Source organism: Bos mutus, chromosome 22, assembly GCF_027580195.1.
Source record: "Bos mutus isolate GX-2022 chromosome 22, NWIPB_WYAK_1.1, whole genome shotgun sequence".
NCBI lineage: Eukaryota > Metazoa > Chordata > Mammalia > Artiodactyla > Bovidae > Bos > Bos mutus.
The window spans coordinates 69,991,654-70,014,985 of NC_091638.1; the positions used below are offsets into that span (position 1 = coordinate 69,991,654).

General features: G+C 44.3%; 1 protein-coding gene across 1 annotated transcript; it reads left to right on the forward strand.

Annotated features, from left to right (window-relative positions):
* Nucleotides 1-813: 813 nt before the first annotated feature.
* On the forward strand, nucleotides 814-22,040 carry PLAAT5 (phospholipase A and acyltransferase 5). The gene is made up of 6 exons (XM_014477796.2): nucleotides 814-1,066; nucleotides 2,263-2,356; nucleotides 3,804-3,912; nucleotides 18,475-18,583; nucleotides 21,144-21,406; nucleotides 21,948-22,040. Exons 1-6 carry the CDS (start codon nucleotides 814-816, stop codon nucleotides 22,038-22,040), a joined length of 921 nt encoding a protein of 306 aa, XP_014333282.2.
* The last annotated feature ends 1,292 nt before the right edge of the window (nucleotides 22,041-23,332 follow it).

The window sequence follows — 23,332 nt, forward strand, 5'->3', positions numbered from 1 at the left end:
CTTTATCATCATTTCAAAACTACATGTATCCTATTATTATTTTTGTGTGTGTATACATATATGTACATATATATAACACATATGTATATCATTTAATTAAAAGCATGTAAAAGATTATCTGTCCATCTACCTAGTCTGAATCTCCCAAGATTTTAACTCCTAAACAAGAAGATGCTTCTCCAAGACCTCCTAAAGTGAAAGTGAAGTCGCTCAGTCGTGTCCGACTCTTTGGGACCCCATGGACAGTAGCCTGCACCAGGCTCCTCCATCCATAGGATTTTCTAGGCAAGAGTACTAGAGTGGGTTGCCATTTCCTTCTCCAGGGAATCTTCCCTACCCAGGGATCAAACCCAGGTCTTCCGCATTGAGACAGACGCTTTACCATCTGAGCCATCAGGGAAGTCCAACCAGGCTTGAACTCCTGTCTCCATTTGTTGCTCCTCTGTCTGCACCGTTGACCTTCAGCTTCTCCAACCACATCAGATTCCACCTCTGAGTCCTATGCAAAGGATTGTTGCTTTCCATCCTGCCAATAGCCTACGCTGCTTTTCCCGGCCTTTCCTCTCAACATCCCTCTGCCCCCAGGTTCTTGGGCCTCCAAGCTCGCGATCGGTGCCCGCCCTGTTCGGGCACGTGCTCACCGCGCCCTCGCGCTCAGGCCGCGCGCCCCCGCCGTTTGCTGCGCGCCCGCATGCCGGCTCCGCTCCCCTCCGCCCTCCCCGCGCGCCGCCGACCGGGCCCGCGCCGTCTGGGAACCAGCCCGGCGCGTCGCCCCCTGCGAGGCCCGGGGACCGGCGGGGCGGCAGCAGCGGGATGGGCCTGAGCCCCGCCGCCCGGGGCGAGGGCGGGCGCCGCCTCCCTAGGTTCCCACGGTCCCGCGTCAGGCCCGCCTTGAGAACCGCGAGTACTGGGCCGAATGGCACCCAGCCCGCTCCTGGACTTCCAACCCGGCCCCGGTCAGGCCGCGGCGGGCGTGGGGCTTCTCCCCACCGAGCCGCCACGTCCGGGCCTGGAGCCTTCCGGGGTCGTTCTCCAGGTCCCAGCAGGCCCTCGGACCTTCAGAAAGGTCACCGTGGTTTCCTTCACTTCTCCTCGTAGATATTTGTTCGTTGTTAGAGATGCTTGCTAACGGAAATAAGTGAATAGTTAGGAATGGTCGTTGGCTACTAATTTAATCAAAGCGGGCCAGGCATCCAGCGACCTTCGCGAGTATTTACCAAGTAAACAGACGCGGCTGCTGCCCGGCAGGTAGAGTTCAGAACGGCTCCAGCCCCACAGAAGCTTCTGCCATTGGGTTTAACCCCAAGTCTTCTGCCATCTGGGATAGAGGCAACCGCTCCCCAATTCCATACCCAGGATTTCCAAAATCTCTCTTTCCTGGAGGAGGAACCCTTTTCAGGATGGTCCCACAGCCCCCTTTATCCCAAAATTTATTGAGGGCTAAAAATGGCATCTGGTCCCGTCACTTCATGGGAAATAGATGGGGAAACAGTGGAAACAGTGTCAGACTTTATTTTTTTGGGCTGCGAAATTACTGCAGATGGTGGTTGCAGCCATGAAATTAAAAGATCCTTACTCCTTGGAAGGAAAGTTATGACCAACCTAGATAGCATATTGAAAAGCAGAGATATTACTTGGCTAACAAAGGTATTTCTAGTCAAGGCTATGGTTTTTCCAGTGGTCACGTATGGATGTGAGAGTTGAACTATAAAGAAAGCTGAGTGCCGAAGAATTGATGCCTTTGAACTGTGGTGTTGGAGAAGACTCTTGAGAGTCCCTTGGACTGCAAGGAGATCCAACCAGTCCATCTTAAAGGAGATCAGTCCTGGGTGTTCATTGGAAGGACTGATGCTGAGCCTGAAACTCTGATACTTTGGCCACCTCATGTGAAGAGTTGACTCATTGGAAAAGACCCTGATGGTGGGAGGGATTGGGGGGCAGGAGGAGAAGTGGACGACAGAGGATGAGATGGCTGGATGGCATCACTGACTCGATGGACATGAGTTTGGGTAAACTCTGGGAGTTGGTGATGGACAAGGAGGCCTGGCGTGCTGTGATTCATGGGGTCGCAAAGAGTTACACACGACTGAGTGAACTGAACTGAACTGAGCTGGGAGCTGGGCTCAGTGCTAGACTAGAGCTCCCACCTTTGCATCACTGTCAAGGCCTGACTCCAACCCTCCTTTCATAGATTACACTCCCCATAGAAGGCAGTTGTGGTTTAAATATTCAGTAACATGATTTTTTTTTCCTTTGAATTAGAAGAATCTGTGGGATCTCAGGCGTTGGACCAGCTTTTGCCCAAGAAGCCACAGCAGGGCACGATAGAACAGGGCAGAAGCAGTGTCCAGCAGGGGTAAGATTCTTTCTTTGTGTGGAAGGACTGGGTCTTTGGGTGGTTTTCAAGAACTGACTTTGATAACAGTTCTGTAATACAAATCCTTAGCTGGTGTCTGCATGAACCAGGCTGCCAGCAACGGAGCCTGGTGTGCTCCTGGTGATAACAGCGGGAGGGCAGTCCTGGGACCTGCAGGCCAGGCCAGAGGCCACCTTGTCGTAGTTTCTAGCCATTCTGCAGACCCCTGAGAACTGAACTGCTTCCCAAGAATGCTTGCAATATTGCCCGCTGGTCTCAGTAACTAATGAATGATTCAACCATCTTCCAGTTTCTACAGTTGACTTTCTTGAGAAACATGACATTTGTCTCTGTTTAAGATTCTGAGAGCTGAAAGTTTGGAGAAGAACAATACTGAAAATGGGGAGTACGCCCCACCTCCTCCCTATCACTCCCATACACTATACCTTTGGAGAAGAGTTAAAATTTGGGGATGGTCAGGAAAAAGCCATTTTGGGGGTGGTCATTCTGAACCCAGTGATCGAACCTGGGTCTCTTACATTGCAGGCAGACTCTTTACTGTTTGAGCCACCAGAGAAGCCAGATGTATACATATGCTTTTCCATTTAACCCTCTTGATAACTCTGTGAGACCAATATTAGCATCTCTAGTTTATAGACAGTCAAACCGAGGTTCAGACAGACTAGTTTACTAGCTCTAGGTTGCACAGCAAATATGAGAGCCAGGATTCAAACTCAGGTCTTTGTGGCCCCATATATTTCACTCTATTTTTCTACCCCAAAATCATATCCTTGCCTTTAGTTTCAGTCTCTCCTGTAACATTTTGCTTCAAGGGACAAAATATACTGATTTCTATCACATTACTGGCAGTTACAGTGCTGTCAACAGGCTTTCTCAGAAATATGGAGCTAATTATTGGAAGAAACAGTCCAACTGTTGAGGGGCCCTTCTGGCCTGGAGGACTGGGAGGGCAAGGGATGAGGAGAGGCTTGTTGAATTTCCTTAGAAGGCATTGTGTACTATTTTAAAAAAGCTATGTGGAATGGTATGGGGAGGGAGGAGGGTTCAGGATAGGGAACACGTGTATACCTGTGGTGGATGCATGTTGATATATGGCAAAACCAATACAATATTGTAAAGTTAAAAAAAAAAGCTATGTCTAAATATTTAAAAACATCAAAAAAAGATTATTAGAGGGAGGAAAACACCCCTGAAAGCTACTCATTGCTGTCATTAGCATTTTAAACAATTGTCTGAAAAGCAGAAAACAGCCATTATTTTGCAGGACAGAATGGCATCACAGAAACAAATTTCATAGGCAAAATGTTTCCTAGAATCTCAAAACTGAAAGATACCTTAAAATTGTAACTCTAAAGTAATACAGAATTTCCAATAGTTGTGAAGTAGTGGTTTTTCTGTTAACTATACAATCACAAAATTCATTTAGGGAGAAGCCCGTAGTCAGCCTGGAGTCCACACCCAACCAGAAGAGAGCAGAGCGGAATTCAACCCCGAAGCCTGGGACTGCGGGCAGGTTAATGAAGCAAGCAGCGGAGGTGGGTACTGTGGGAATTCTCAGATGAGGCATTTCTTTAATTCCTGGAGACTTCTCTACATTATACTGTATTTTACTTGATTTATACCGTGGCAGGTTGAACTGCACACTGATTAAGGATGCTTTCAGCTTAGTTCAGTTCAGTTTCTCAGTTGTGTCCAATTCTTTGCAACCTCACGGACTGCAGCACGCCAGTCCATCACCAACTCCCGGAGTTCACCCAAACTCATGTCCATTTATTCGGTGATGCCATCCAGTCATTGCATCCTCTGTCATCCCCTTCTTCTCCCCCCTTCAATGTTTCCCAGCATCAGGGTCTTTTCAAATGAGTCAGCTCTTCGCATCAGGTGGCCAAAGTATTGCAGTTTCAGGTTCAACATCAGTCCTTCCAATGAACACTCAGGACTGATATCCTTTAGGATGGGCTGGTTGGATCTCCTTTCAGTCCAAGGGACTTGCAAGAGTCTTCTCCAACACCACAGTTCAAAAGCGTCAATTCTTCAACACTCAGCTTTCTTTATAGTCCAACTCTCACATTATACATGACTAAAAAACACCATAGCCTTGACTAGACGAACCTGTGTTGGCAAAGTAATGTCTCTGCTTTTTGATATGCTGTCTAGGTTGGTCATAATTTTTCTTCCAAGGAGCAAGCGTCTTTTAACTTTATGGCTGCAATCACCATCTGCAGTGATTTTGGAGCCCAAGAAGATAAAGTCAGCCACTGTTTCCCCATCTATTTCCCATGAAGTGATGGGACCAAATGCCATGATCTTAGTTTTCTGAATGCTGAGCTTTAAGCCAACTTTTTTTTTACTTTTGTTTTTTATTGATTTTAATTGAGGGATATTTGGTTTATGGTATTGTGTTGGTTTCTGCCATACATCAGCATGAGTCACAGGTATACATATACCCCGCCCCCCCGCTCTTGAACATCCCTCCCACCTCCCACCCCATTCAATTTTACTTTTTATTTTTTTTTGTATTGGTTTTGCCATATATCAACTTTTTTCACTCTCCTCTTTCACTTTCATCAAGAGGCTCTTTAGTTCTTCACTTTCTGCCATAAGGGTGGTGTCATCTGCATATCTGAGGTTATTGAACTTTCTCCCGGCAACCTTGATTGCAGCTTGTGCTTCTTCCAGCCCAGCGTTTCTCATGATGTACTCTGCGTATAAGTTAAATAAGCAGGGTGACAATATACAGCCTGACGTACTCCTTTTCCTGTTTGGAACCAGTCTGTTGTTCCATGTCCAGTTCTAACGGTTGCTTCCTGACCTACATACAGATTTCTCAAGAGGCAGGTCAGGTGGTCTGGTATTCCCATCTCTATCAGAACTTTCCACAGTTTATTGTGATCCACATAGTCAAAGGCTTTGGCTAGTCAATAAAGCAGAAGTAGATGTTTTTATGGAACTCTCTTGCTTTTTCAACGATCCAGGAGATGTTGGCAATTTGATCTTTGGTTCCTCTGCCTTTTCTAAATCGAACTTGAACATCTGGAAGTTCACGGTTCACGTATTGTGAAGCCTGGCTTGGAGAATTTTGAGCATTACTTTACTAGCGTGTGAGATGAGTGCAATTGTCTGGTAGTTTAAGCATTCTTTGGCATTACCTTTCTTTGGGATTGAAATAAAAACTGACATTTTCCAGTCCTGTGGCCACTGCTGAGTTTTCCAAATTTGTTAGCACATCGAGTGCAGCACTTTCACAGCATCATCTTTTAGGATTTGAAATAACTCAACTGGAATTCCATCACCTCCACTAGCTTTGTTCGTAGTGATGCTTTCTAAGGCCCACTTGACTTCACATTCCAGATGTCTGGCTCTATGTGAGTGATCACACCATTGCAGTTATCTGGGTCATGAAGATCTTTTTAATATAGTTCTTCTGTGTATTCTTGCCACTTCTTCTTAGTATCTTCTGCTTCTGTTAGGTTCATTCCATTTGTGTCCTTTATTGAGCCCATCTTTGCATAAAATGTTCCCTTGGTATCTATAATTTTCTTGAAGAGATCTCTAGTCTTTCCCATTCTGTTGTTTTCCTCTATTTCTTTGCATTGATCACTGAGGAAGGCTTTCTTATCTCTCCTTGCTATTCTTTGGAACTCTGCATTCAAATGAGTATATCTTTCCTTTTCTCCTTTGCTTTTTGCTTCCCTTGTTTTCACAGCTATTTATAAGGCCTCCTCAGACAGCCATTTTGTTTTTTTGCATTTCTATTTCTTGGGGATGGCCTTGATCCCTGTCTCCTGTACAGTGTCATAAACCAGCATCCATAGTTCATCAGGCACTCCGTCCATCATATCTAGTCCCTTAAATGTATTTCTCACTTCCACTGTATAATCATGCTGCTGCTGCTGCTGCTGCTAAGTCACTTCAGTCGTGTCTGACTCTGTGCGACTCCATAGACGGCAGCCCACCAGGCTCCGCCGTCCCTGGGATTCTCCAGGCAAGAACACTGGAGTGGGTTGCCATTTCCTTCTCCAATGCAATCATAAGGGATTTGATTTAGGTCATACCTGAATGGTCTAGTGGTTTTCCCTATTTTCTTCAATTTAAGTCTGAATTTGGCAATAAGGAGTTCATGATCTGAGCCACAGTCACCTTCTGTTTTTACCGACTGTATAGACCTTCTCCATCTTTGGCTGCAAAGAATATAATCAATCTGATTTTGGTGTTGACAATCTGGTGATGTCCATGTGTAGAGTCTTCTCTTGTGTTGTTGGAAGAGGGTGTTTGCTATTACCAGTGCGTTCTCCTGCCTTTGCCCTGCTTCATTCCGTACTCCAGGGCCAATTTTGCCCATTACTCCAGGTGTTTCTTGACTTCCTACTTTTGCATTCTAGTCCCCTATAATGAAAAGGACATCTTATAGGGGACATTCTAGTCCCCTATAATGAAAAGGACATTCAAAAAGATGCCCTTTTTTGGGTTTTAGTTCTAACAGGTCTTGTAGGTCTTCATAGAACCATTCAACTTCAGCTTCTTCAGTGTTACTGGTTGGGGCATAGACTTAGATTAAGATGATATTGAATGGTTTGCCTTGGAAATGAACAGAGGTCATTCTGTCGTTTTTGAGATTGTATCCAAGTAATGCATTTTGGACTCTTTTGTTGACTATGATGGCTACTTCAATTCTTCTAAGGGATTCCTGCCCACAGTAGTAGATAGGTCGTGTGAGCTAAATTCACCCATTCCAGTCCATTTTAGTTCTCTGATTCCTAAAATGTTGATGGTCACTCTTGCCATCTCCTGTTTGACCACTTCCAATGTGCCTTGATTCATGGACCTAATATTCCAGGTTCCTCTGCAATATTGCTCTTTACAGCATCAGACCTTGCTTCTATCACCAGTCACATCCACAACTGGGTGTTGTTTTTGCTTTAGCTCCATCTCTTCATTCTTTCTGGAGTTATTGCTCCACTGATATCCAGTAGTATATTGGGCACCTACTGACCTGGGGAGTTCATCTTTCAGTGTCCTATATTTTTAGCTTTTCATACTGTTCTTGGGGTTCTCAAGGCAAGAAAACTGAAGTGGTTTGCCATTCCCTTCTCCAGTGGACCATGTTTTGTCAGAACTCTCCACCGTGACCTGTCTGTCTTGGGTGGCCCTACATGGTTTAGTATTTCATTGAGTTAGACTGTGGTCCATGTGATTAGATGTTGAGAAACCAGGAAGCAACAGTTAGAACTGGACATGGAACAACAGACTGGTTCCAAATCGGGACAGGAGTGCGTCAAGGCTGTATATTGTCACCCTGCTTATTTAACTTATATGCAGAGTACATCATGAGAAACGCTGGGCTGGAAGAAGCACAAGCTTGAATCAAGATTGCTGGGAGAAAGATCAATAACCTCAGATATGCAGACGACACCACCCTTATGGCAGAAAGTGAAGAAGAACTAAAGAGCCTCTTGATGAAAGTGAAAGAGGAGAGTGAAAAAGTTGATATATGGCAAAACCAATACAAAAAAAAATAAAAAGTAAAATTGAATGGGGTGGGAGGTGGGAGGGATGTTCAAGAGCGGGGGGGGGGGGTATATGTATACCTGTGACTCATGCTGATGTATGGCAGAAACCAACACAATACCATAAACCAAATATCCCTCAATTAAAATCAATAAAAAACAAAAGTAAAAAAAAAGTTGGCTTAAAGCTCAGCATTCAGAAAACTAAGATCATGGCATTTGGTCCCATCACTTCATGGGAAATAGATGGGGAAACAGTGGAAACAGTGTCAGACTTTATTTTTTAAGACTCCAAAATCACTGCAGATGGTGATTGCAGCCATGAAATTAAAAGACACTTACTCTTTGGAAAGAAAGTTATGACCAACCTAGATAGCATATTAAAAAGCAGAGATATTACTTTGCCAACAAAGGTCCATCTAGTCAAGGCTATGGTTTTTACAGTGGTCATGTATGGATGTGAGAGTTGGACTGTGAAGAAAGCTGAGCGCCGAAGAACTGATGCTTTTGAACTGTGGTGTTGGAGAGGACTCTTGAGAGTCCCTTGGACTGCAAAGAGATCCGACCAGTCTATCCTAGAGGAGATCAGTCCTGGATATTCATTGGAAGGACTGATGCTGAGCCTGAAACTCCAGTACTTTGGCCACCTCATGTGAAGAGTTGACTCATTGGAAAAGACCCTGATGGTGGGAGGGATTGGGGGCAGGAGGAGAAAGGGATGACAGAGGATGAGATGGCTGGATGGCATCACTGACTCGATGCACATGAGTTTGGGTGAACTTTGGGAGTTGGTGATGGACAGGGAGGCCTGGTGTGCTGCGATTCATGGGGTCACAAAGAGTTGGACCGACTGAGCGACTGAACTGAAATGATGCCTTTTAAATTGTTTATAAACAGCTTTATGGATCTGTTTATTGAGCAGTTATTGAGGTATAACCAACATACCATAAACTGCATATATTCAGAGTATACAATTGGGTATAATTTGACGTGTGTATTCAGCCATGAAACCATCACCACCATCAAGATAACGAATAACCAGGAATTCCCTGGCAGGCCAATGGATAGGACTCTGCTTTCACTGCTAAGGCTGCAGGTACAATTCCTGGTGGGGGCACACACATCTGCATCACTCCCACAGCTTTCTTTGTCCCCCTCTGTAAACCCCTCCCTCTTCCACTCACATCCCCATACAACAACTGATGTGCTTTCTGTTGCTATGTGTTAGTCTGCATTTTGTAGAGGCTTGCATAAATGGAATCATATTGTATGTGCTTTTTTGTGTCTCTCTCCTTTCACATAATTTCATATAATTATTCCAAGTTATATCTATGTTGCTGCATGTTATCAATAGTTTATTTCTTTTTATTACTAAGTAGTAATTCATTGTATGGATAGACCACTGTTTGTTCATTCACTCACCATTGATGGGCATTTGGGTTGTTTCTAGTGTTTGGCTGTTGCAAATAAAGCTTCTTATGAACACGTGTGTACAGATTGTTACAGGGAAGAGCCAATTTTGACTCCATATTGAATCTGTTTCTTTGACTTTACCTTGTGTTTCCCATTGCTTTTGGTCACTAAAAAGATACTGTCCATACATAATGGCCTGCCTCAGGGAACCCTCCCCTCTGCTGTAGGCAGGAAATAAGCCCTCCACCCACTTCCTTGTATCACCCCTCAGAGTTATAAGACTTTCAGAAACTTTTATCATCTAGGGGCCTTATGAAAGACTGGTTTTTCTAAACAGGTGCCTATCTCTGGGAGAAGGGCCAGGGCTGGGCTGCCAGCCTGTGAAAGGGAAATAAATAACAAGATGGATGGAAGATTTTGAAGTGACATCTTATTTCAAAGAGAGTAAAAGGGCAGAGAAAGCTTAATCTGGATTTGAAGACTGGAGCACCAGCTGGGACTGGAGGTCAACCTGGAGAATATAGACTGGTTCCCTAAGGTTCATGAAGTGCTGGGGACCAGGTAAAGTCAAGGATAAAGGAAGGATGAGACTGGAAAAGCTTCCAGTATGGCTACAACCTTGGCTGCCATTAGAATCACCCAAGGAGCTCTTAAAACTCTGGTTCTCAGGCCATACTCCAGATTAGTCTTAATTTTTAAGAGCGCTGCAGGGAATTTCCATGTGCAACCAAAGTTGAGACCCAAAGCTCAGTACAATCAGTTTATAGTGGGAGAAACTTTAGCAAGAGAGCAGATGACTATTAAGCAGGTGACTCTAGGTGACTATTAAGTCTGTTGTAAGTTCCATTCAAGTTTTCACGTTCCTACCCCTGTTAAAACTCAACATTCAAAAAACCAAAGATTATGGCATACGGTCCCATCACTTCATGGCAAATAGATGGGGAAAATGTGGAAACAGTGACAGATTTAATTTTCTTGGGCTCCAAAATCACTGTGGACAGTGACTAAAGCCATGAAATTAAAAGACACTTGTTCCTTGGAAGAAAAGCTATGACAAACCTAGACAGCATATTAAGAAGCAGAGACATCATTTTGCCAACAAAGGTCTGTATAGTCAAAGCTATAGTTTTTCCAGTAGTCATGGATGGATATGAGAGTTGGACCGTAAAGAAGGCTGAGTGCCAAAGAATTGATGCTTTTGAATTGTGGTACTGGAGAAGACTCTTGAGAGTCCCTTGGACTGCAAGGAAATCAAACCAGTCAATTCATTCAGAATATTCAACCTTGATTATTCACTGGAAGGACTGGTGCTGAAGCTGAAACTACAATCCTTTGGCCATCTGATATAATCCTTTGGCCATCTGATGCTGGGGACAAGGTGCTGATCCTGGGGAAGACTGAGGGCAGGAGATGAAGGGGATGACAGAGGATGAATTAGTTGAATGGCGTCACTAATTCAATGGACATGAGTTTGAGCAAACTCAGGGAAATAGTAAAGGACAGGTAAGCCTGGAGTGCTGCAGTCCATGGGGTGGCAAAGAGTCAGACATGAATTAGCAACTGAACAGCAACAACCCTTATCCAGTGGCAATGTTGCAGGTGGGTTACAATTCTAAAATCCACTTCCCTCAGTGCTGAAACTTTCTGTTTCTTGTACCAAGCTCGTTAAACATCCTTGATGGCCAGCATTTGGATTTATTTTCATTTTTTTTTCTGGCTTAGACTAACATCAGAATAAATTGTTCTGTCTCCCTAATGGCCGTTATTCCAGGAAAATTCAGCAAGGATAGTGATTTCACGGTCCACATGGGAAGGCTGGTTTGGGGCGCCCTCTAGTGGGAACTAAGTTGCTATTGTACTTTCTCTTTCAGGCAGGAGTTAGTCTTGCCAGGGGGTAGAAACCTGGTTTTGGTCCTAGCTCTGCCAGCTGACTTGCAAAGGACTTTGGCAAGCACTTCATCTTTCTTGGCCACAATTTCTTCCATGTAGTATTGCTGAGTCAGTGGTATGCTTTGTGCCCATAAAAATTCATTCCCTCAAGTGGTCAGGACTTCTGAAATGGCTGAGGATCTCAGAAAATCTCCCCAAATAGCAAAAATAAAGCTGGATGAAACTGTCAAATACAATGATTTAAACACTCTGGGGCTTCCCTGGTGGCCCAGTAGTAAAGAACCTGCCTGCCATTGCAGGAGACGCATGCTCAATCCCTGGTCCAGGAGGATCCCACATGCTGTGGAGCAACTAAGCCCGTGTGCTGCAACTATTGAGCCTGTGCTCCAGAGCCTGGGAACAGCAACTACTGAAGCCACCATCCCTAGAGTCCATGCTCAGCAACGAGAGAGCCACCACAATAAGAAGCCTGCACACCACAAGGAGGAGTGGCCCCTGCTTGCTGCAACTAGAGAAAAACCTGTGCAGCAACAAAGACCCAGCACAACCAATAAATAAATGAAAGGAAATTCTGGAATTTGACCAAAAGCATACAGTAAGTTGATACGCATTAAATCAAGAAAGTCTAACCCTGGAATCTCAGAACAATGGAGATCTGTAGTGTCTTAGTATGCCCTCCATCCCCTACCTTCCCCAGCTCTGTGGTGGGAAAGTGGGTGGGACATGCCAGGAGCACTGGCAGTGGCCACAGAGGGAAACTTTATTTGAAACAGAATGTGGAAAATTCCATGCCCATGGATGTTGTTGAAAACAATAGTTACCTAAGTGACAGACATCATGGAAGGCCAAAATTGCAGCTAGTTTGAGGCTGCAGTGTTTGTTGGGACAAGCGATAGATTAACAGACCAGCCAGAAATTTAATACAGAAATGCAGGTACTGAGATAGTTAAAGAGGGCCTAGAAAAGGTGCTGGTCTGGAAGGGGTGCATAGGCTGCACACACATTCAGGAAACACTGGAGGGGCCTGTCCTTCCATTCCTGGAGGAGCATGAGGCCTTGTGAATGCAGAAAGTATTAAATAACAGCTCACAGACTTTTCAACTTTAAAACCTTGAATGAATTTTCCAAACCACACCAAGCTCCATAGGGAAAAAGTGATGCCTTATTGGCCCAAGAGGTGTGTCAGCCTCTGACCAGTCACTGCCCATGTCAGGCTTAAAAATAAAAGCAAGAAAACAAAACAAAACTGGAGCAGATACACCAGGGGTTGAATACTGTGAGGGAAACAGACATCGCAGAATTAACCCAGGCAGCCCTTTAAACAAACAAACAAATAGCAGCAACCACCAGCTCTGGGGGAATCAGAATCAAAACAGTTGAAACATCTTGAAAGCCATGAGAGAGAGAGAGAGAGAGAGAGAGAGAGAGGGAGAGAGAGAGAGAGAGAGAAAAAGACTCACGTACAAAGGAACCACAATTTTATACCTGTGGCGGATTCATGTTGATATATGGCAAAACCAATACAATATTGTAAAGTTAAAAAATAAAATTAAATTAAAAAAATAAAACTGATAGCTGTTTTTTTGGTGAGAAATGATGGAGGCCAGAAAGCAGTGGGATGGGGTATGAAAAGTGACAAAAGGAAAAAAAAAAAAAAGCTATCAACCAGAAATCCTATGTCTGGTAAACTATCTTTCAAAAATGAAGGTGGAATAAAGTGAAGTCTCAGATAAGTGAGGACTGGAAGAAAGTGTTGCTAGAGGACTTGCCTGAAAGGGAGTAGCAAAGAAAGTTCTTCAGGCTGAAAGGAAGTCACACCAGACAGTAACTAATCTACATGAAGATATACAAAGCACCAGTAAAGGTAATTACATAGGTTATTATTGTAAAGGAATAAAAAAATATATATTTTAGCTTTTATTCTAACTAATTTTAAAGTCATGGAGCTTGTATTAGATCAAGGACTCCAGATGGGAATTTGAATCCACAGTTTCACAGCGGTTTGTGACTCAAACAGTCCAAAAAAGGATCATCTGACTTGCCAATACAAGATCCAGTTACAGGCCACCTACAAGAGACAAGCTATTTATTTATTATTTTGGCTGCATGGCTTACAGGATCTTAGTTCCCTGATCAGGAATTAAACCTGGGTCATGGCAGTGAAAGTGCTGAGTCCTAACCAGTGGACCACCAGGGAATTCCCAGGAGGCACTCTTTAGATTCAAGGTCATAAATAGGTTGGATGTAGAAAGATGCAAGCAGAATCACAGCTGGAGTGGTTATACTAATATTAAAAAAAAAAACAGACTTTTAAGAGAAGAAATTTTATTAAGGAGAGGAACAGTTTTGATGATAAAAGGCTAATTCATCAGAAAGATATAACAATTGTAAACACATATGAACAATATAAGCCCCGAATTCATGAATAAAAGCTGACAGAATTGAAGAGAGAAATAGGCAATTCAGAAATAATAGTCGAGGACTTAGATACTCTACTCTCAATATTGGATAGAAAAACTGGACAGAAAATCAGTGAGCATATAGAAGATTTGAACAATGATATTAATCAACTTAACTGACTTTTACAGAGTAGTCTACTCAAAAATAGAACACATATTCTTCTTAAGCAGACTTGAATATTCCCCAAGATAGATCATATTCTAGGCCATAAAGCAAGTCTCAGTGAATTTAAAGGGATTGAAATCATGCAAAATATTTCTTTGTTCACATGAAATTAAACTAGAAATCAATAACAATGAAATTTGGGAAATATGTATTTGGAAACTAAAAAACATACTTCTAAATAATCCATGGGTGAAATAAAAATATACAAATTAGAAGATATTTTCAGTTGAATAAAAATGAAAGCAACACATCAAATTTTATATGCAGTTAAAGCAGTGCTTTATATAATCTATAAATGCCTATATTAAAAAAGAAGAGAGATTTCAAATCAAGAACCCAAGTTCTTACCTTGATAAACTGGAAAAAAGAAAGCAAGCTAAACTCAAAGCAAGTAGAAGGAAGCCATATGTTGTTTCTCTGAGATGATAAACAAAATGGGCAAAACTTGCTACATTCATTGACCAAGAGAAAAAGAGAGAAAACTCAAATTACCAAAATCAACACTGAAAGAGGGAGCTTGTTACCAATCTTGCAGAAATTAAAAGGATAGTAAAGGAATACTATGGACAACTTTATACTAATAAATTAGAAAACATACATGAAATGAACAAACTCCTAGAAAGACACAGATTACAAAACTGGCTCAGGAATAATTTGAAAATCTGAACAGACCTACAACAAATAAATTGAATTTGTAAATAAAAGATCTTTTCACAAGGAAAAACTCAGGACCAGATGGCTTGACTTGAGAATTCTACTATATCTCTAAAAAAGAAAAGTTGCCAATCCCTCATAAACTCTAAAAAATAGAGGAGGGAAAGCTTCCCAAATCATTCTGAGGTCAGTGTTACCCAATAATAAAGTACCCTGATATTAAAATTAGGCAAAGAAAAGAATTACAGACCTTATGAATATAGATGTAAAAGTCCTCCACAAAATATTAGCAAACTGAATTTCAGTTCAGTTCAGTTCAGCCACTCAGTCATGTCCGACTCTTTGTGACCCCATGAATCGCAGCACACCAGGCCTCCCTGTCCATCACCAACTCCCAGAGTTCACCCAAACTCATGTACATTGAGTCAGTGATGCCAAGGATTATACATCATTACTAAGTGAGATTTATCCCAAGAATTAAGAGTTTGGTGTAACAAAGCCAGAACCTGCAGGAGATCCCCTTCTTCTTGCAATGTCTCTCTAGAGCCCTCTATTGAAAAAGTTTGCATGATGCTCACCCTAACTCAGGACGGATGGGTCATGGTGGAGAGGTCTGACAGAATGTGGTCCACTGGAGAACAGAATGGCAAACCACTTCAGTATTCTTGCCTTGAGAACCCCATGAACAATATGAAAAGGCAAAATGATAGGATACTGAAAGAGGAACTCCCCAGGTTGGTAAGTGCCCAGTATGCTACTGGAGATCAGTGGAGAAATAACTCCAGAAAGAATGAAGGGATGGAGCCAAAGCAAAAACAATACCTAGCTGTGGATGTGACTGGTGATAGAAGCAAGGTCAGATGCTGTAAAGAGCAATATTGCATAGGAACCTGGAATGTCAGGTCCATGAATCAAGGCAAATTGGAAGTGGTCAAACAGGAGATAGCAAGAGTGAACGTCGACATTCTAGGAATCAGCAAACTAAAATGGACTGGAATGGGTGAATTTAACTCAGATGACCATTATATCTACTACTGCGGGCAGGAGTCCTTTAGGAGAAATGGAGTAGCCATCATGGTCAACAAAAGAGTCCGAAATGCAGTACTTGGATGCAATCTCAAAAATGACAGAATGGTCTCTGTTTGTTTCCAAGGCAAACCATTCAATATCATGGTAATCCAAGCCTATGCCCCAACCAGTAATGCTGAAGAAGCTGAAGTTGAAAGGTTCTATGAAGACCTACAAGACCTTTTAGAACTAACATCCAAAAAAGATGTCCTTTTCATTATAGGAGACTGGAATGCAAAAGTAGGAAGTCAAGAAACATCTGGAGTAACAGGCAAATTTGGCCTTGGAGTACAGAATGAAGCAGGGCAAAGGCTAATAGAGTTTTGCCAAGAGAACACACTGGTCATAGCACACACCCTCTTCCAACAATGCAAGAGAAGACTCTACACATGGACATTACCAGGTGGTCAACACTGAAATCAGATTGATTATATTCTCTGTAGCCAAAGATGGAGAAGCTCTATACCATCAGTAAAAACAAGACCGGGAGCTGACTGTGGCTCTGATCATGAACTCGTTATTGTCAAATTCAGACTTAAATTGAAGAAAGTAGGGAAAACCACTAGACCATTCAGGTATGACCTAAATCAAATCCCTTATGATTATACAGTGGAAGTGAGAACTAGATTTAAGGGACTAGATCTGATAGACAGAATGCCTGATGAACTATGGACTGAGGTTCATGACATTGTACAGGAGACAGGGATCAAGACCATCCCCAATAAAAAGAAATGCAAAAAAGCGAAATGGCTGTCTGAAGAGGCCTTACAAATAGCTGTGAAAAGAGAAGTGAAAAGCAAAGGAGAAAAGGAAAGATATAAGCATCTGAATGCAGAGTTCCAAAGAATAGCAAGGAGAGATAAGAAAGCCTTCCTCAGTGATCAATGCAAAGAAATAGAGGGAAACAACAGAATGGGAAAGACTAGAGATCTCTTCAAGAAAATTAGAGATACCAAGGGAACATTTCATGCAAAGATGGGCTCGATAAAGGACAGAAATGGTATGGACCTAACAGAAGCAGAAGATATGAAGAAGAGGTGGCAAGAATACACAGAAAAACTGTACAAAAAAGATCTTCACAACCCAGATAATCACGTTGGTGTGATCACTCACCTAGAGCCAGACATCCTGGAATGTGAAGTCAAGTGGGCCTTAGAAAGCATCACTATGAACAAAGCTAGTGGAGGTGATGGAATCCCAGTTGAGCTATTTCAAATCCTAAAAGATGATGCTGTGAAAGTGCTGCACTCAATATGCCAGCAAATTTGGAAAACTCAGGAGTGGGCACAAGACTGAAAAAGGTCAGTTTTCATTCCAATCCCAAGGAAAGGCAATGTCAAAGAATGCTCAAACTACTGCACAATTGCACTCATCTCACACGCTAGTAAAGCAATGCTCAAAATTCTCCAAGCCAGGCTTCAGCAATACGTGAACCGCAAACTTCGTGATGTTCAAGCTGGTTTTAGAAAAGGCAGAGGAATCAAAGATCAAATTGCCAGCATCCGCTGGATCACTGAAAAAGCAAGAAAGTTCCAGAAAAACATCTACTTCTGCTTTATTGACTATGCCAAAGCATTTGACTGTGTGGATCACAATAAACTGTGGAAAGTTCTGAAAGAGATGGGAATACCACACCACCTGACCTGCCTCATGAGAAACTTATATGCAGGTCAGGAAGCAACAGTTAGAACTGGACATGAAACAACAGACTGATTCCAAATAGGAAAAGGAGTATATTGTCAAGGCTGTATATTGTCACCCTGCTTATTTAACTTATATGCAGATTGCATCATGAGAAACTCTGGGCTGGAAAAAGCACAAGCTGGAATCAAGATTTCCGGGAGAAATATCAGTAACCTCAGATATGCAGATGACACCACTCTTATGGCAGATTGTGAAGAGGAACTAAAAAGCCTCTTGATGAAAGTGAAAGAGGAGAGTGAAAAAGTTGACTTAAGGCTCAATATTCAGAAAACTAAGATCATGGCATCTGGTCCCATCACTTCATGGGAAATAGATGGGCAAACAGTGGAAACAGTGTCAGACTTTAATTTTTTAGGCTCCAAAATCACTGCAGATGGTGATTGCAGCCATGAAGTTAAAAGACACTTACTCCTTGGAAGGGAAGTTATGACCAACCTAGATAGCATATTAAAAAGCCGAGACATTACTTTGTCAACAAAGGTCCATCTAGTCAAGGCTATGGTTTTTCCAGTAGTCATGTATGGATGTGAGAGTTGGACTGTGAAGAAAGCTGAGCGCCAAAGAATTGTTGCTTTTGAACTGTGGTATTGGAGAAGACTCTTGAGAGTCCCTTGGACTGCAAGGAGATCCAACCAATCCATTGTAAAGGAGATCAGTCCTGGGTGTTCATTGGAAGGACTGGTGCTGAAGCTGAAACTCCAGTACGTTGGCCCCCTCATGCGAAGAGTTGACTCACTGGAAAAGACCCTGATGGTGGGAGGGATTGGGGGCAGGAGGAGAAAAGGATGACAGAGGATGAGATGGCTGGATGGCATCACTGACTCGATGGACATGAGTTTGAGTGAACTCTGGGAGTTGGTGATGGACAGGGAAACCTGGCATGCTGCAATTCATGGGGTCGCAAAGAGTCGGACACGACTGAGCGACTAAACTGAACTGAACAGCGTCAAGGAGAAAGTGTACAGGAGTTCCATCACTTACTGAAGGGCGTATGTGCATGTGGAGCTGTGCATTTGGAGCTGGCACTGTCAGCTTCTGTGGCTTTAATAATGAGGGTGGTGGCAGGAATGGGTGGGTCCTTCAGTCATTCGTGTGGAGAGATCCTTTTGCAGCCTGGGTTTCTGAAATGTGATGAAAGGCAGTGTCTTCACACTGAGTTGTAGCTGCTCCCCAAACAGGATCTCTGGAGTTCCTTGGGCACATGAAGTCTCATTTTATTTTGTTTTTCCGTCATAGGATAAACCAAAACCCAGACCTGGAGACCTGATTGAGATTTTTCGGATTGGCTATGAGCACTGGGCCATCTATGTGGAAGATGACTGTGTGGTTCACCTGGCTCCCCCAAGTAAGAGTGGATACTCTATTGCAGTGATCCCCTGGGTCATGGACCAGTTCAGGTCCTTGGCCTGTTAGGAACTGGGCAGTACGGTAGGAGGTGAGTGGCAGGCCAGTGAGTGAAGCTTCATCTGTATTTGCAGTGGCTCCCCATCGCTCACATTTCCAAATTGTCACAATGTGATAATAACAGAAATAAAGTGCACAATAAATTTAATGTGCTTGAATCATCCCGAAACCATCCTGTCCTGACCATGGAAACCATGGAAAAATTGTCTTCCATGAGAATGGTCCCTGGTGCCAAAAGGTTGGGGACCACTGCTCTATTGAAATATTGATATTGAAGTTAGCAGCATAAAAGAGACAGTTAATTATTGTGTCCCTCAGCTGCTACCTTACTTCAGCAATAAAACACCAGAAGCATGACTGGACCTTAATTTACTGTGTGATTGAGCTTGGTCTCTGTCCATCAAAAACCACTGAGTGACCAGCCCTAAGACAGATGCAAGTGTGAAGAACATCCCTCAGTTCCCTGACCGCCTAGACCACCCTTTCTTTTAAAACAGAAATGTCAGGTGGCTCAATAGTGAAGAACCTGTATGCCAAGCAGGAGATACAGGTTTGATCCTTGGGTTAGGAAGATCCCTCAGAGATGGAAATAGCACCCCACTCCAGTATTCTTGCCTGAAAAATTTCATGGACAGGTAAGCCTGGGGGCTTCCAGTCCGTCTTGAACACAACTTGGTTCAAGATCTTCCTCTATTTCTGAGGATTCCCTGGGAGGGGTGCAGATGTTTATACATTCTGATTGCCCACTTGCTTCCTGTTGTCCCCAAATGCTATTTCCGGCTTCCTGGTTACCTTTGGCAGCTCCACCCTCACCGGGTCTCCCTGCTTTTCCAACCCATCCCAGGTGGCTTCACCCTCAGTGTGGACACTGTTCTCCTTTCACTTCAGCATGAGCACAGGGCTGAGATTAAACAGGTGACTAATTAAACTTTAGTTGAGGTTTGATGCGGGTGGAAGTGGTGATAGTAGAAGATAACAGCATGGAATGTGAAACAGCTTAAAACTGGACATCTAGAACCGCTGGTCACATGGTGTCCTCAGGAGATGGAACCTGGGGGAGTTGGAAGATGGAGAGGCATGGGGCTCTACTGTGTAATCTTGGACGCCTCTGGAATTTTGCCTCCTGTGCAAGTACTGCCTGTTCAAGTTGAGATTACAAAAGGGCACTGATACCAAATGCCTGTGGCCACACCTTGATCACACCGCCTCGATGGACATGAGTTTGAGTGGACTCTGGGAGTTGGGATGGACAGGGAGCTCTGGCATGCTGCAGTCCATGGGGTTGCAAAGAGTCGGACATGACTGAGTGACTGAACTGAACCGAACACCTTGGTCATGGCTCTCCTGCCCGTATCCTGTCCCCTTTGGTTGCCTCAGCCTCTCACCTGGCTGGGACCTTTCTGCAAAGTAGAGTCCCTCTCTTCTGCTTTGCTTCCCCACTCATCTGACTGCCTGTCCCACTTCCTGTCTGGATGCCTATGTGAAAAATGAAAAATTATTTCACATCGCATTCATCTCCCCTCTCCTTTCCAGGCTAAATCCAGGAAACTTCTTCTGGTATAACCAGAGTTGTTATAGGGATAAGTTAACAGTTATGTCCCTACCCTCCCCATCAGATCTTCCTCTAAAAATGAATTCTGCCATCTTTGTTGCCTAAAACTGAATTGCCTACTGCCAGCTTTTGTGAAATCAGCAGATAGACTTCAAATGCTTCACAAAGGAAATGGGACATTTCTTGCACTCACACAACTTACAGCGGGGGAGGGTTCCCATGTTTGCATACCCATATGGTTGTAGCAGGAAAACAGTCCTGTATTAAATTGCCACTTACCTGGCCTTGAGCAGGTTTCTGACCCTCTCTGAGGCTCTCCTCTAAGGACTGAGTATGATAATACAGCAGCTTCAAATGTTTCTTTTTTCAAAGCTGTGGAACCCTGATTTTAAATAAACCCTCAAGGAGAATCCTAATACTTGAGTGGAGAGAAAGGGAGAACGGCTTTGGGTGGAAGCTAGTTGGAATGGGTCCCACCTAGAGTCCTGTCTGCGTGGCCTCTTGGCTTCACCTGCACCCCTGCAGGGGCAGCAGGGGGAGGCCTGGCAGGAAGCCATAATCCTTCCCCCAGGAGTCAACGACTCTTACATGTAAGGGTGCTTGTCACCCTGGTTCTGGTAAGGAAAGCAAGATTCCAGTCCTAGGACTTGGTCGAATCAGTACACAGAATGAAATCTGGGACCACACCATAAGGTGTTTCCAGAGCTTGGTGAGAAAGAGATTGCTGTGAGGGCTGAAAGTGGGGAGTGCAGAAAACAGGACAGAAGTTTTCTTGGGGAAACTGGCCCTTTGCATTTCATTTAGCCCAACTCTGCATTCTGTTGTGCCTTTTAGAGACAGTGAAACTGGGGCCCTAAAAGAAGCCATTCACCCAGCCCCTGGAGTGAGCCGGTGGCTCTGTACCATGGCCCCTTACAGCTCCCAACTTTGGCTTGTCTTTGGCCGCCAGGTGAGGACTTTGAGGCTGGCAGCATCACTTCTGTCTTCAGCAACCGGGCGGTGGTGAAATACAGTCATCTGGAGGATGTGCTGCATGGCTGCTCCTGGAAGGTCAACAACAAGCTGGATGGGACGTACCTGCCCCTGCCTGTGGACAAGATCATCCAGCGGACAAAAAAGATGATCAATAAGATTGTGCAGTACAGCCTGATCGAGGGGAACTGCGAGCACTTTGTCAATGACCTGAGATACGGCGTGCCCAGGAGCCAGCAGGTGTGGCATTCCACTCTTGGGAGTCCTTGCTCTAGTGCTCCAGGCTCGATGGGCCCTGGTGTGAGGGGTCTCCTGTCTCACGAGCAAAAAAGAAGATGCCAGGGAGCAAGGGGGTGATAGGAGGTCCTCCCAAGGAGCCTGGACCGGGCATTCAGGAGACCTAAGCCCAGGTCTGTTTGAAACTGATCCCTGTGTGACCGTGTCCAAGGGAGCTCCCCTCCCCACCTCTCAGACTCCCTGTATGTAGAATAAGGGACTCAGTGGCTGTGCCCTTCTGACTGTAGGCAGATCCTGGGCTGAATGGCTCTGGGGGAGGAAGAGAACTAGGAGCCCAGGTTGCCTCCTGGAGGAAAGGGCTCCCCCTGCCTCTGATGTCCATCTCAGGCAATCCTGGCTTGTCCAGGTCCCTCGCGGCTCTAGCATCTTTGGGATGCTTCCTCCTAGGCAGGCCAGTTCCTGAAGAGAGTGGTGAGGTAGGGGTGGGGCAGGGCGGGGTCCTAGGAGCCTCACCGAGGGTCCTGTGAGCTGGTCTCCTTTGCAGGTGGAGCACGTACTGATGGAGGGAGCAAAGGCGGCAGGGGCGGTGCTCTCAGCCGTGGTGGACAGCATAAGACCCAAACCAGAGACAGCCTGAAGGTGCTGAAAACCCCAGGCAGAGGAAGAGCGGCCGAGCTGGCAAAGAGAACCCAGGCCTCCTTCCCTCCCCTGCCTTCCTCTCTCCCTGGCCCCTTGTAAGAAAATTGTGAGCTTCTGGAGGAATCTAGAATGTACCCAATTGCCCCTCCAGAAATACATCCAATATATGTGCTCATAGGCCCCTGGACTCTCAGGGTGGGAAGAACCTAATATTTGTTATGTATCTATTAGGCACCAGGCACTGTGCTAAGCTTTTCACATACTTCATCTTAACTTTTTTTTTTTTTTAATAGGAAAGGGGCCTTACTTACTTCTTAGGATGAACCTAGTCTGTGATGCTTTTTAACATCCTGGAAGATCTGCTGAATGTTCCCAGGAGCAAAGAACTCTTTTCAGAAGTTCTCTTTACTGCCCTTTTCAGACCCCTCCCAGAGTGGTTCAGGGGAGGAAGCCTTTAAGGAAACCTGTAAACCTCACTGCTCAGGGCCAACTGTGCCTTCATCCAGAAGCAGGTTTCCCAAGAAATATTTTCTTTTAAAAATTATACATCAGCTTTATTCTTTATTGTCTAAAAAGTGTCCCAATGTAAAGTTTAATTGATGAGACCAGTTATCTTGCATTTTCTGCCTCATAAGCACTAGAAAATTTAGAAATTTCCATCTTCACCAGTTTCAGAGGAATATTTAAAATACTTTAATCAATGGACTTTGGTGTGAATGAGGGAGAGAAAGGAGTGATTTCTGTGCTTTGAAGAATGTGGCCATGACAGTAAAGCTAAAATGATGGCTGGAGATTGTCAGTGCTAGCAGAGAGTTGAAGCCACCCCAGAAAGCCAGAGAAGGACTCAAAATGCCTAGGAAGCATGAGAGTTTGGAAGAGAGGGGGATGGAGCCCCCAGAGCATCTCAGATCAGGTCCGTTAGGATCTTCCGTGAGTCTTTCTCCCGTTTGGAAGAAATAGACCTGTGGTGAAACCATTCAGTTTCCCCTGCTCTGTTCTGTTCTTAGCCACCCAAGCTTGACTGACTCCTCCTGTCTCCTAGATTTTGGAGTCTGGATGTGTGTCTTTGATTGATTCCCCTCTGCCCTGCGTTAAGGGCCTCTCTCTCTTTGCACAACAGTTTCAGGTGCTGGTGAGTGGAGCTCGCCCCCATCTCTGTGAATCATGACTAGGATAAAGTCGTTGCCCCTGCTGCCATCTCCTCCTCCCTACTCCCCGACATCACCAGAGTTCCCAGTATCCCTCCCTTCAGTCTCTTTATTCATGATAGGTCGAGGTTGGAGACTTCCT